Source organism: Girardinichthys multiradiatus, chromosome 19 (assembly GCF_021462225.1).
Source record: "Girardinichthys multiradiatus isolate DD_20200921_A chromosome 19, DD_fGirMul_XY1, whole genome shotgun sequence".
In the NCBI taxonomy this organism is placed as follows: Eukaryota; Metazoa; Chordata; class Actinopteri; order Cyprinodontiformes; family Goodeidae; genus Girardinichthys; species Girardinichthys multiradiatus.
In genome coordinates this window covers 6828711-6843895 of record NC_061811.1, presented here as the reverse complement: position 1 = coordinate 6843895, position 15185 = coordinate 6828711, and the positions used below count along the sequence as shown (strand labels likewise).

The following is a 15185-nucleotide window of genomic DNA, read 5'->3' as shown; positions in this document are numbered from 1 at the left end:
TCAAAACGAATTCCCTTCATCCCTTCATCCAATTCAGGTGTTACATTTTACTGTAAAAAGTATTTGTAAAGTCCCTTACAGATTTCTTCAGTTTTTCCTTTTTTCTCACACTTAAATGTTTCAGATTGTCAAAAAAAAAAAAATCATATCAGAAAAGAAATGGCCTGAGCACGTACAAAATGCAGTTTTCAAAAGGTGAGTTATTTTATTAAGGGAAAAGGTTTTTGAAATCAAGCTAACCCTTTGTGGAAAAAGTAAACAAAACATATTCATTGACATTGATCAACATGGAAAGGGTTACAAGGCTATTTCTAAAGCTTTTGGGCTACAGTGAACCACAGTGAAATAAATAAAGATATTATGTGTCCTGACGGGATAAAAGTAAAGCTTTGTGGAATGTCTGTGTCCATTACTTGTGGAATAAAACTAAGCATTTCAGAGAAAGAATATCATTCCATAAGTCAAACATGATGGCGGTAGTGTGATGGTCTGTGGGTGCTTTGCTGCCTCAGGGCCTCGACAATGTGCAGTAATTGATGGAGTCATGAATTCTGAGTCAACCTCTGAATGGCTCAAAAAACTAAAATAAAGGTTTTGAAGTGGTCTAATCAAAGTCTGGATCAAAATCCAATTGAGATGCTGTAGCATGACCTTAAACAGGTGGTTCATGCTCTAAAGCCCTCAAGTGTGTCTTACTTAAAATTATTTTGCAAAGAGGAGTAGGCCAAAACTCCTCCATGGTACTATAAAAGATTCATTGTCTGTTGCTTGAAGACTTGATGGTCTTTGTTACCACCAAAGGTGGGATGATAAGGTATTAGGTTTGGCAAGCGATTATCTTTTCACACAGTTGGTTTTGGTTAGTTTTCTTAGCTTAATAGTATGTTGGGGACTTTGTTTCTTATCAGTTCTTAAACTTCTTTAGCTCAGGACCTTATGTGTTGCTTCTTTAAAAAAACGGCCTACCTCATGTTGTCAGACAAGTTCTACTCAATTGATTTCTTGATTGTACAAGTCTGGCCCTAATCAGGCCTGGGTGTGGCTAGTAAAAAGATATGATCTGTATCTGTGAGGGGAGCAAATACTTTTTCAAACCAGTGCATGTTACCAAAACACCTTCATGTGACAGGCTACTTCTCTGGAAGTCCAAACCTGCTGTGATCTTTACAGTTTTTCTTGTTTCATGAAACAAGGATGCAGTATGATGACATATTTGTGGAGCACATTTACATCCAAATACCCTCTGATTGTGCTCCCCTGCTGTGGCTTTTATTTTCATCATCAGTGTGTGTGTGTGTTTCTGTTTTATGCAGGTATGAAGCAGCACAATGATAACGGTACTCAGTATCGTTCGGCCATTTATACATCCAGCCCTGCTCAACAGGACACTGCACTGAAGAGCAAAGAGGCCTTCCAGAAGGTGACCATACACACTCGAACACACACACCACCCAACATGTGTGTGTGGGCCCCACACACGCTCAGGCTGGATGAGTACTAGATGGCTCACAATGGCCTTCTTGAATGGGACTTACTTGGGTTAGAGGTACTAAATACAAAACCATCCTGTGTAGGTCTCACCTGGGTCTCCAAGAGGTATTAAGAAAATCAGCTCAAATTAGACAATACAGCCAGGACCTGTATGGGCCCTACTTTTTTATTCAGGGTTATCTTGTATTAAATCTGTACAGGGAAGTAAGATGTGGCCATAATCAGTAGACAGTCTCATCTGGGGCCAATTCTTCAGCCCATTTTCTATAGATATGGTCCCCAAATTTAAAGGTTGACTGGGAAATACTGTACAAGCCTTTTATATTAGTATTATTTATTGATGAATGTTTTTCCATGGGTGCCGGCAATTTAGCTCAGTACTTTAGTACTTGTGCAATTTAGGTTTCTTTATACAAGACTTTTTTTGAGTACAAGAAGCCAAATGATTCATTCTGAGCCTGCATCAATTCATATCCTTTATGCGGGGGATAAGTACACCCAACACCCGCATATTACTTGTAATTTCCTCAAATGTGTGGTCGAACGTAAAACACATTAGCATTTTTTCAGATAAAAGAATAGGTTCATGCAGTTGATGTCTTTATTTTAGTCAGTAACTGTTTTTGGAGGGTTTTTTTTCTTATTTGAACAACAAAAAATACTCAGTACCTTAAGCTTTGACCTCTTAGTTTGAAAAAAGGAGCCCTTTTTGCCCTATGTTCATGTCCATTTCTTTAAGTTGAAAGAGGGGAAGAGCGTCAATAGGTCATCCTAACTGATTTCCTTTCAGCAGCACACGCGTTCCCTTTTGTTCTTTTAGTCCATCTGTCCATCCATCCATCATTTAAAATTGATCCCTGCATCTTTTTGGCTCATTCACCTCCTCTCACCTCTAAATGGCATTCATTGACTAGCTGATGGGGGGGCAGAGGGGATCAAATTATCATCTTCCTGGTTACGTTGGGTGCTCTGGGTCGGCAGTCAAGGGCCAGAGGGTTTGTTTTGTTGTCGTGGCAACAACCTCCCAACCTTGGCCTTGATTTGGGGTCAGGGGTTAGGGGAGTTTTGGCAGCTGGGACCAGAGGGACAGGGAGATGGAGAAGGAAAGCAGAAAAAGCTAAAGAGGGAAGAAGCCATGTCAGGAGGCCATCCCTGCTGACAGGCTGTCAACTGAAAGACACCGAAACCTACAGGAGCACACAGTTTCTGTGTTTATGAAACCATGCACTCTTACGTGTTTTAGGGGAAAACCAGTCAGCAGCTGAGGGATGGGCAGGCTGTGTAACGACCCACTGATCTCTTTCTGTTGATCTGATGTCCCACAGTAACTGCCTGAAACATAAAAACCACAATAAAGCTGATCAAATTCCAATTAAAGCTAATTAAAATGCTGTATGCAATACGTTTGTAACAAAACATCCAGCAGGTGGAGGTACTGAGTTCACTAGAACTAAGAATAATTAGATTTTGACAATATTTATATTTAACATATTTTATGTTTTTCATGTGTGAAGTTTTAACGAATCACAACCTTTTATTTTTATAGAATATTCTAGTCTGGGTTTGTCTAGTTAGTTCAGTTTGTTTGCTATGGTAATCCTAATGTCAAAAGAAAGGTTTTGTAAATGTAAAGTTGAGTTTTAATCCTAATGAGACCCTCCCGTATCTTTTTGGGGCTTTTGAATTATATTTTTGCAAGTTTGTGAGTTTGGTTTTATTTTTGGGGGGAGATTTGCAATTGCAATTTGTATTTTTTTCTTTTATTCATATGCTTTAAATAGAATAAATATAGCAATGCATACATGTGGGCTTTTTTTGTGCCACAGACTCCCATTCACAATGTAGTTTTTGTGTACACTACCACTGCAACCAGATTTCAGTTGTTTTAATAATTTTTTTAAATTTGTTGGTGTAATTGTCTTGTGTTGTTTTTCCCCAAAACCTTAATAGTACTTGATAATATTACCATGATGATACGTTTTGTGCAGGTGGAGCAATTTATTTATGAAAAACAAAAACAAAAAAAACTATTAGAACCAATTTTCCTTTGTCATAAATTTATATTGTGCTATGATGAGAAACACTACCGCCACTATGTTTAATCATGAGGATGCTGTGTTCAGGGTTATGTGCGGTGTTAGTTGAATGGTCTAATCTAACCTTCTTCCATCTGTTTGCTGTGTCCCTTACATGGCTTGTAACAAACTGTAAACAGGACTTCCTACGACTTTCCTTTAACAGTGGATTTCTTTTTGCCACTCTTCCAGAAAGGAAAGATTTGTGGAGTGCACCATGTAGTTGTCCTGTCAACAGTTACTCCCACCTGAGCTGTGGATCTCTGCAGCTCCTCCAAAGTTTCAATAGGCGGCTTCTTTGAGTAATGCACTCCTTCCATTTTCAGACGATGGATTGAACAGAGCTCTGTGAGATATTCGAAGCTTGGCATACCGTTTTAGAACCTAACCCTGCTTCTGTTCAATAATTTTATTTATATATTTATTAATACTTTATTTAACCAGAAAAGATCCATTAATATTTTAAATCTCATTTACAAGGGTGTCCTGGACATAAACAGTGCATGTTCATAATGACCTTTAACAAACATGTGAGGTTTTCACAGAAATGCTGGATTTATACTGAGAGTAAAATACACACAGGTCGGCTCTATTTTGGATGACCTCTGAAGACTATTGGTTACACAGGATTTTATTTAGGGGTATCAGGTGAAAGGGGATTTATCCAAAAACATATAATCCAGTTTCAACTGATATGTTTAAATACCCTGGTGTACAGAGTCACCATGTTACCGTCTAACTATAGTAGTAACACTGATAAGAAGGCAAACAACTTAGAAAATATTATTTTGTTTTATTGATTTCAGGGAAGATTTATAGTAGAAACTCACAAAACACATTTTCTAAGGATTCAGACTTGTGCTTCCTTCTCCCCACCAATGTTGCTGACACAACCAATCTGTCAAGCACTTTAGTGTCACCTCACTTTCATCAGAGGGCCACTGGGGCTCCCATCTTCCTGAAGCAGCTGACACGCTCTGAACTAAGATGGCAGCGTCCTACCCTGAAATGGTTGCCTTGAACAAATTTAGATGAAGGCGTGCTTCCTGGGCTGCGGTTGCGTTCCGGTCTGCGCGTTGTTTTCTAAAAGACTTTCTGGGAGAACATCAGCAGAAATCAACCCATGTTCCCTGATGTGACAAGAGGGAGTGGGCAAGCAATCCGAGATGACCAGAGATAAGACAGGCATCGCAAATCCAGATTCTAGCCCACTGCCGGGCTGTGAGTCACACACACACACACACACAAAAACATACATCTGGCACATACAGGCACATCCCAATCCCAATGAATAATTAACCCATATGAGGAGTCTCCTCTGCAGGGCTTTCAGTTCCTTAACTTCAGTGTTGAGGGGGAGGTTTTGCAGGGTAAGAGAGTGAGGCAGAAAAGCTTGTTTAAGTGCAAGAGCGAAGAGGGAGGGAGGGTAGGGGGGAGCGAAGGGGAGAAGGGGGTTCTCTTTAATGAAATTTGAAATTTGCAGAACATCAAAGGCTTCTGTAGGCCAGCCGCTGTGGCAGCAGAGCAAAGAGTTTCTCTTTCTCGGTCCCCCTGATCTCTCTTCTTCCCCTTCTTCCCCTCTCTCTGCATCCCTCCCTCTCAGCTGAAAGTGTCTCCCCAGAGCTGGGTGAGGGGTGTGGGGTTTAGCGGAGGGTGAGATAGAAGGAAAAGGGATGGGAAGAGTAGATTAGTTGGAGAACCAGGGGGTGGGGGGTGGCTTAAAGATGGGTTACGGGTTTGAAGAGAAAAATGGATGAACGGGGGCTTCTACATGTGTGTGTGTGTGTGTGTGCATGTATGAACAATAGGGTTTATCAAGCCAGCTTTGAATATTGTGCGCGTGTTTGTGCGTGCACATGCATGTATGTCGGGCCTTGGAGGAGTGAGTGTGCCCTCTGATAAAGCATCCCAACTTAATGAGCTTGAAAGCAGGATGAAGAGGGGAGGGGTGTTGGAGTTCTGGTAATGGGAGGAGGGAAAAAAGGCATTTGAGGTTAGAAGTGATGAGGAGAAGCCTAGGGCTGGGTAAAACAGGGCACATCATCAGCAGGTTTTGTGATCGGGCTTCTAGTCACACAAGCTTTCTTTTTATTTATTTATTTTGGAAAGTCTTCAAAAGTGAGAGTTTGATGTTCCAATTTCTCCTCCGGTTTTACATTGTCTCAAACGTTATTGCTGCTTGCCAAACTCATCAGTATTACTGAGACATTCGTGCATATGACTTAAATGATTTTAATGAATAATACTTAATCTGTGTGCCGTTTTTTCCTGATAAATAACTTCCTCTGGCGCGAAAAGCCAATCCGATGCTGCTGATTCCTCTACAGATGCGACTTAATGTGAAAGCGGCACGGATCTTCTGAGATTTCGCTCTTCTTCGTGCCGCTTCACATCTGCGTTAAAAAAAACAACAATAAAACAAGTTTAAGCGTGTATCTCCTCTCTCCAAAATGTTGAAGCGCATGCATCCCTCTCTGCTCTCAGGATGTAGGAGTGTTGGCTTCCTTGCTCACAAAATGTAGGAGGGCTCGGCGAAGATTAAAGCCCGACTAAAATGGATGCCTGACCCGAGCTGCAGGAAGGGAAGACGGATGAAGACAGCAGGGCAGGAAATAAAAATTTCGGCATCCGTTGGGCACATTTCAGGATGCCTTCTTCTCTTCCGTTGCTCTTTCAAATTTTTTTCTAATATCTAAATGTATTTATTTACATTCTTCACTCTTGATAATCTGCCTCTTTTCATGTGTTTATATGTGTCCTTGTATCTCTGCCTCTCTGAGGTCACTGAGGGCAACCGTGGGGCTGCGGCGGACTCGTCGGCTTTCACCATGTCAGGTTTTTCCATGTTTTTCCAGGCAGAGCCACAGTATATTACCAGTGCCTTAGTCGATTCTACACCGGTTTTAGAACAGAGCGAAGGGGATCCAGAGCAGGATGTGAATGCAAATCCCTTCATCGGTTGTCTTTTTAAAGCATAGATTTATTTAAATGAACATATCTAGGTGTGTTTCTACTATAGTAATTTATTTTAACTTTACCACAACAAATATGTTAATGATTTAAAACCTAAACCTAAAACCAGCTTAATGCCCAGAATTTCAAGTCCCTCGTGAGAGCTGACAACATGAGAGCCGTGGAGAAAACACCGGTTTAAAGGGAGGGATCAGTTATGAAATTCCTGTCATGTACTGGAAGCTTTCTGGACCAGCAAAATCAGAGTTAGTGCATCTAATTATTAAAATTAGTAAGTTATTCATTAAGATAAATATTTTGAGTGTTTGGTCTGATTTGTTTAACACACGCAGGCTATAAGAATCATTTCTGATTCATGGTATTTTCTGCGCCCAGAAAACACGTTGTCACTGTCAGATACAGAGCTTAACTGTAATCACAGGTTTATGTTCTAAAAATACAGTTTGGAAACATTTAAACAACTGCAACCAAAAAGGTGTTTCAGCAAATTACATTTTAAGTTATTTGTTGAGGATAGACTACATATTTACACTTTTACATTTAAACCTTGCTGCCGATACTTCAAATTCAAACCATAATCAGTGCATATGATGTGTAATGCACTGATTTTACTCTACTTACTTTGTCCTTCAGCCCTGAAAGTGTGTTTTTACATTGTAAACCATTTGCAGTTGTTGGGAAATTCTTCAAACCTCCTTCATTTTCATTTTTGACATTATGTCACAAGCGATCCACAAACTACAACAATGTCTTCTTTTTTCAGCACAAAGTAGCTCATAATTGTGAAGTGAAAGGAAAAAGATTCAAGGTTAGCTATTTTTTTACAGACACAAATCTCAGAGATGTATCTTCCATATGTATTCCTCTCCCTGATTTGTTAGTTCCTCCTGCTGCATTTACAGCTGCAAGTTTTCTTGGGTATTTCTGTACCAGCTGTTTACACCTTGAGACTAAATACCTTCAGGTCTTACCTAAATTCCTTAATAGATTTTCTTCTAATCCACCCTAACACATGACTCAACTTTTATTTTAACCATCCCATAGTAGCTCTAACTGTATGTTTAGAGTTGTCCTGCTGGAAGGGGAAGCTCGGCCCCACTTTCATGTCTTTAGCAGCCTGTAACAGGTTTTCTTCCAGCATCAGCCTGTATTTAGATGCACCCATCCTCCCATCAACTCTGACCAGCTCTCCTGTCCTCCTGTCCCTGCTGCAAAAAGCATCCCCACAGCATGATGCTGCCACCACCATTTTTCACAGTGACCATGATGAGTTCAGGGGGTGTTAGTTTAGTGGTACATGTAGCGTTTTACATGTAGGCTCAAAAGTAAAATTTTAGTCTCACCTGATCAGAACATCTTTTTTTTTTTGCATGTTTTGGAATTTATTTAATCTCTCCCCAAAAAATAATAATATTTACTAAATCTTGTGGTTGTAACGTGACAAAAATGTAAAAGGTTGAGGGGCATGAATTCTTTTGCACGTTGCTTTGCACAACGATAAGTATTATTACCATTATTACCGTACTATGGAAATTTACTGAAGTTAAAACTAAGAAAGCAGTATTCAACTCAGTGTTGATTTCATAAATCACCAAATTTAAGTCATATACTTCTTCAAATGTCTTCACTGTGAGTCATCGGATGTCACAAATTCTACGTCAGTGCGCTTCTCTTCCCCACTGCTGTGCAGCCGTAGGCCCTCAGAGGGAAAGAGACACAGAGACAAGACTGTGGGGTACAAAAGAGAAGAGGGAAGAGTACATCTTCTTCCTCCTCCTCCTCCACCTCTGCCCCTCTCTCGGGGTGTCACGTCCTATTTGTGTCCCGGGGTCGCCTCTGTGGCAACGGCGACGTCGCTGGGGGTTCTCTCGCTTGGCTGGCAAGCGGGGAGGACATTGGTAGCATGGAGCGGTGATCTGAGCTCACATTGGAGGGAGAGAAAAAGCAAGAGAATCAAAATCCATCAGGAGATGGAGAGAGTGAAAGAGGAGGAGGAGGAGAGAGATGCACCCATTCAGCCATGTCTTTGACATGGGAGTGTTTCCGACAGGCGTGAAGAAAGGAAGGGCTGACTGGGCTGAGTGAGCGCAGCTCTGGTCACACACACTCAGGCATGTTTTTCTCACTGAGGAGGATTTATAGATTTTTAACTTTAAATTTAACCATATTTGGTTCGCATCCAACTCCAGCCTTATCCTAAAACCTCCTGCTAACCCTGAGCGGAGGCAGAGATAAGTGTCCAGTTTATAATCAGGATTCACATGCTAGTATTTGGTGTGTTGAATGATTTCTAGAGATGATTTCACACGTTGATTCGTTGTTTCCATGTCGCCTTTTAGCCCTCCTCACTCACTAGTACACAAAACCTGAACAAGTACGCCAACTTCCTTCCAAACATCCTGATTGACATGGTAAACCTGAAGATGTTTAGTTTAGCTCTTCTTCCATCCATGTTTGACGTTTCTATCCTCCATATTTTTCCCTCCATTCCTCTGCTGCTGCTGCAGTGAGAGAGAGAGAGCGAAGCCACATAAGGTTATACACAGTGGCATGACGCCATGCATTCTGATTTATAGATCTAAAATGGCTGCCGTGTTGTGACTGCTGTAGAGGCTTGGATGGAGAGCGAAGGATGGGTGCGGGGGTGTCAGGGTGGAGGTGTGTTTGGCTCGGAATAGCAAACCTTTCCTTGGCCATCCTGCTCGCTCAGAACGCCCTGGAGGGTTCTTCAGCACTGCGGTTTGTTGGTGATAACTGATTAATTAGGCCACGCCGTGCAGCTCTGTGCTTGCATCGGCTCACTTACCACAATGTTGCAGCACGAAAGCAGGAAAATAGAATCTTTTCCGTCTGTGTATGCAGTCTGCATCAGTAAGGTAAAAGTGTATTGGTTGATGGCTGCACTGGGTTGGATCGTTCCTGCAGGAAGATCCGAGCCTTCACATTGAAGCAGCAGCCGCTGAGGAGTTGGAGGTCAGCTGCTGCCTCAGCCTCTCTGTGGGGCACAGAGCTTTTATTTACTGACTCCTCTGCATCAGTTCCTGCTCAGTCACTCTCAGCTGGTGCTACACTGCCCCCATGTGGACAAATGCACACACAACACGGTTGTTCTGTGACATGGTGGTACCCTCAACCAGTGGTGCTTTCATACTGAACTGTTTCCCCTCCAATCACGCAATACATACAGCTGTGTATGAATAAATTCAAGGTAATCAAAAAGTTTATATATTTCAGCAAATTTAATCCAAAAAGGAAAACATTTATTTATATAACATTTATATTTATCTCATTAAAACTGATAAAAACGAATTTTCAATGCAGAAATGTTACATTCTATGCAGTGATGTGGGAAACTGCTGCTGTCACAGTTGTCCAGCAGTCATTGACTCCCTCCACAAGGAGGCGATAAAAGGTTTCTGCTAAAGAAGCTGACTCTTCACAGAGAGCTGTGTCCAAGCATGTTAATAGCAAGCTGAGTGGAAGGAAAACATACATTAGAAATAGGTGCACAAGCAGCAGCGATAACAGTAATCTTGAGAGGATTATGAAGAAATTATGAAGCCTGTTCAAGACTTTAGGAGAGATTCATAAGGAGAGGAGTCAGTTCTTCAAGAGCCTCCACCCACAGACGGATCCAGGACATGGACTACAACTGGCATTCCTAAACCAGAGCCGGTGTCAGAAATGTCTTGGTGTCTCCCAAATGAAAATACATTTTCATTTGATTTCTGGTTGCTGCTTGAGGAACAAGGGACGTTTTCATAGTCAGTGATGATTTGAGGAGTCAACAAGTGCAGCCATCTACCAGGATGTTTAAGAGCACTTCATGCTTCCTTCCGCTGACAAGCTTTATGGAGATGCTGATTTCACTTCCCAGCAGGACTTGTTATTTTCCCACACTGCCAAAAGTACCAAACCTGCTTTAATGACCACAGTATCAGTGTGCTGGATTGGCCAGCAAATAGGTACAACTTAAATCTCATCACTAGAACCAACAATGCAGACAGGTTGAAGGCCAATATTAAAACAACCCGGGCTTCATGGCTCAGTAGAGCCACAGGCTGATCTCTTCCATGCAACGCTGCACTGATGCAGTAATTCATGCAAAAGGAGCCTGAGCAAGTATTGAGTCCATGTACTGTACTGTAAATGGACATGGACATGCTTTTAAAATGTTTCACATTTTTTTATTAAAACTTGTTTTTTTGATCTTATGTCATATTCAAATTTTCATTAGCTGTAAGCCACAGTCATCAAAATAAGCATCAATAAATGTATCCATATAATAGATAAATGAAATAAATCACCTATATGGTGATTTTCTAATTTGTTAGGATGCAGCTTTAAGCAAATAAAGTTATAAGGATTCAAAGTTATGGCTTTTACTATCTATATTAGGACTATGAAATTAAGGTTCACTTTCTCCTCAGACCACCCAAACCATGTTTCCTTTTCATCTGGTAGGATTTCTTGACCACTTTGGTGTCATGTTTTAATAGTTACCTCACTAAAAGGTCTCACACTGCCCACGGCACAGTTTTGAACAAGCTGTCTGACCTTTTCCTCCATAATCTGGTCTTAATCCTCTTCAAATAAAGTTTAATTTTATTTGAAGGTGAATTGTACCAGGATAATGAGAATTTAGTGAATATTTAAATGCCACATCCACCAGTTTGTGAACTCATTTTTATTTTTGTCACTTGTAATCACAAAACCTACAGATACAAAATGTGCAGAAATGTGCTATTTTTTATTCTTCTGATAGGTTTATTGGAATTTTAAAAGGTTGACATTCATTCACCCTCAGGATGAATGTAATTTTGATGATTTATTTGAACCAGTCAGTTTCCTGAATAGAATGAACCTTTATGATTATTAAAAACAAAAACTGGGTGCGAGTTTGAATTTGCTGTAGCTGTTCTTTAATCCCAACAGTACCAATATTTAGTTAAATGTTCCTTGGCAAGATGGACCTCAACCAAATGCTTTTTGTAGCCATCAACAAGCTTCTGGCATCCCTTTGGGTTCATATGTGACCAATGTGTATTTGTCAATCATAGTACAAACTTTTGTCTTGTTTATGATTTTAAAATTATTCAATAGCCACAGTCGATAGAATATTTCAATTTTCACTGCTATTCTGTCACTTTACAGACATTAGGATTTATTTCTTGAACATTAACCTATTATCCTCCAGTAGGATGGAGATATTGTTTATTAAACTATTTAAGCCTTGAGAACATAAAAGAGTTAATGATTTAGCAAGCTTGTCAACCGCCTCCCCATTTGATTTAGAGAGCTTTTAGTTATTGTAAAAAATGATAATATCTTATATCGTATAATTTTAATTTAACAAGGTTTTCTAATTTCCTCAGAATTTAAGCAAAGTTATTTAAAAAAGGAAGAAAAACACAAACTGCTGCATTATTTTTAGTCATAAATCTTAGCTATAGGAGAACGAGCAGGATTTTGGGTGCGCTGCTGCTCTGCACCCTTCTCATAGAAGCTTTTATTTGAAACCAAGTTTCTGTGACTCAGCAGCATAAAAAGGACAAAGTAGCAAATTCAGTATAGGTATTTTAGTAACCTTCAACTGCCTTAAAGGGAATCCCTGTGGAATGCATCCTTACCTCAAATAATTTAAGTCTTGCATGCCGACTAACATTGCAAACATGTCAAATCTCAACTTTTGTCTTCTTTTCAAAACCAAATATTTAAATCCTACAAAAAGTCCTGAAGAGATGCAGGACATAGGCTGATGAGAACGACTTGAGCTCATATTGAGCACACTTAGCATGATGCCTGCGGAACTCAATGCACTCCCCTGCAAAGCAAAAAAAAAAAAAACCCAGAGTGCTGCAAAATGTTCTGAGGTGTAGAGAGCTACTTGTTGCCCACAAACAGTCTCAGTGCACCTCCAACTTGTTTCGTCAGCTCCAGCGGCAGTGATCTATAGAGGACTGCACGCTTGTATTATTAGATGGAGAAAAGCACTCAGCGCAGCAGGTATAGCTTTGATATATCTGTTAGAGCGCTGAGCGTGTGGAAGAAAGTGTTGTTTTAGAGCGTTTGAAGGTTTCTCTCATCATGTTTAGAAAGGGTAAGTGTGAAAATGTCTTGAGGAGTTCTCAAAGCGAGCGGATACTCTTTGATGCTTTGTCCTACAGAGAGAGCCACAGAAGGCATGCTGCACTATAAGAAGAAGCTGATATTCCTTTTTAATGTGGCTCAGTCACTCTCCCGTCTGGCTTTGGAGCATAAGACTCTAAAACGTGCCATTTGCTAAAAGAACAACCTGCTCTAATAAAGCCAAAACTGCAAAAAATAAGAACCTTCTTTGTCTGTAAATATGCTCCTCAAGTGGCAAAGCTTTAGCTTCACTGATAATTAGTCGGTTAAAGGGGAAAATTTTTCGAAGCTATTTTAGCAATAAAGATTTTAGTTTCAATAATATTTTTACTAGTAATATTTTAAATAAATCTGGAAATACATACATAAGATTTTGATGTAAAATGTATTAATACTTATTAAACCATCAAAAATAATTATTAGATACAAGGGTAAAAAAATTGCATAAAAAAATAATTCATAGAAATTTGTGTTTTATATAATTTGTATTTGTTAATTCTAGTTACCTATTTACCTTTTTTTTATTTATTGGATTATGACACTTTTGCCTCTCGATAATTCACAATCAGTACACTTCAAATTAAAAGACACTTTTAAGTGCCGCGTGGGAGAAAAGAGTAAAGAAGTAGTGAATTTTTGGAGGGAAACCACTGGGAATGCACTGCTGCCCATTAATATGTTTCAGTCACATATTTAAAGTGTTTCAGCACTAATAATTTCATTAGAATGTTTCTGCTGCTTCAATTTACTTTTATGCATTTGTGTTCTGTCTCCAGGAGCTGGACAAGAAAGGCTATGGTCCCATTACCACTGAGATCCTGGAGGGACAGCAGTTTTACTACGCTGAGGACTACCATCAGCAGTACCTGAAGAAGGTGCCCAAAGGCTACTGTGGCCTGAAGGGCACCGGCGTTTCTTGTCCCATTGGAGGCAGCAAGGATGAGCTGTGAGGGCGTATGGTGACAAACACACAACAACTAAAACTCTACTGATCCAACAAGGAAAATTGTTGTTTCCCATCAGCCAAGATCAATAAAGTGAAGCAACATCTCTAAGAAATGTTTAGTTAATAATACAAAATAAAGTATAGGACATTTAAGATTTATTTATCATAAGTATTTTCAGATTTGTGTAAATGTGATGCTTTAAAACACTAGAATAAAGTAAAGAAAAATAAATATATAAAGCAGTTCAGGAAAAGTTGAGCTTTGTAAAGGAGGAAGTGAAATTAACATGTCAGTAGACACAGAATCTAAAGATCTGAAACAGAAAATACAGCTATGAAACAGAAGTAATGTTCACTAATATTAATGCTCATTTACTCTTTATTAACTCCTGCATATACAATATAACTATACAATAAATTGGAAAATATATACATATAATTCCAGTTAGGAGTGGGAAACATGACAAAAATATCAATTCATGATTTTATTCCATTTATTTTTTTCCATCAGTCAAAATCACCTTTTAATCACAATTTCTCACCATAAAAACAGCTCAGAAAGAAAATCCTAACAGAGCATTTAAGCCAACAAACATCTATGAACAGACTGACATCAGTTTGCATAATTTATCCAAGTCAGGGGAAGCACTGCTGACATGTAGTCAACATACAGTACAAGTGAACACTGCTAAAATGGCAGGTTCCTGTGATGCATAAAATGAGACCTTGATCAGTCATTTTTACAATTTTTCCACCTTTAATCTGATGTTTATTCTGAACAACTCAACTAAAAAAAAACGAATCTATTTGGGGTCCAATAACATGATTGTGTCATTGTTGACACCCTAAACTAATACTTACAGCTTCAGCATTCGGTCTTTATTGGTAGAACTCTAAAAATATCTCACATTTTAACAATTTCTCAGACTGTGATGAGATTTCTTGTCCCCATGAGGTGACCCCAAGATTTGGTTCTGGATCCTTGCTAGACTATTCCTGCACTGAACGTTTTTGGTGGTGCACCCATTCCTTTGTTAACCTGGGTGTATGCTATGTGATGTTAGCTTCATCTCTAGCTTTCTAGTTTCTGGAGAGTTTTGTCAGGCCTGGATGTTTTCTTTGCTAGAAAATAATCCTGTCCTTCAACCCTGCTCGACAGTCCATGCATTTTGTCTCATGCGGAACACAACCAGAACTGGGCAGAAACTTCAACAGCCTCTTAAAAGCCTCCTTGACCAGTTTCCATCTTGTCTTTTCAGCAATTTTAGAAAATGCTCAATCGTTGAAACATCTGTTTTTCCATGTTTTTAATTATTATTGACTGTCTTTACTGAGCCATGGTGTATATTTATATAATGCTATAGACTGGTTTTATGTTCTTCTGATACCTAAGTACATTTAGAAGGGATATTCTGATCATTTGTAACCTCTCTGTAAACTATGACTTCAGCTAAAAGATCCAAATGGACAAAGGTCAAGAAAATCCTATTAAGAGAGCTGAACTTTTGTTTCTGGCTAATCAGATTCTGATGCCTGGTGTGAACTTAATTAGACTGGATGCTAATGTTGAA

General features: G+C 39.5%; 1 protein-coding gene across 3 annotated transcripts in view; it reads left to right on the top strand.

Annotated features, from left to right (window-relative positions):
- si:ch1073-358c10.1 (mitochondrial peptide methionine sulfoxide reductase) overlaps positions 1-13859 on the top strand; it is a 39918-nt gene extending 26059 nt beyond the window's left edge. For all 3 annotated transcript variants that reach the window (XM_047344669.1, XM_047344668.1, XM_047344671.1), the window contains 2 exons: positions 1314-1420; positions 13445-13859. In XM_047344669.1, coding sequence (XP_047200625.1) covers positions 1314-1420; positions 13445-13618 — 281 coding nt within the window. In that variant the 3' untranslated portion in view covers positions 13619-13859. The remainder of the gene's footprint in view (positions 1-1313; positions 1421-13444) is intronic.
- The last annotated feature ends 1326 nt before the right edge of the window (positions 13860-15185 follow it).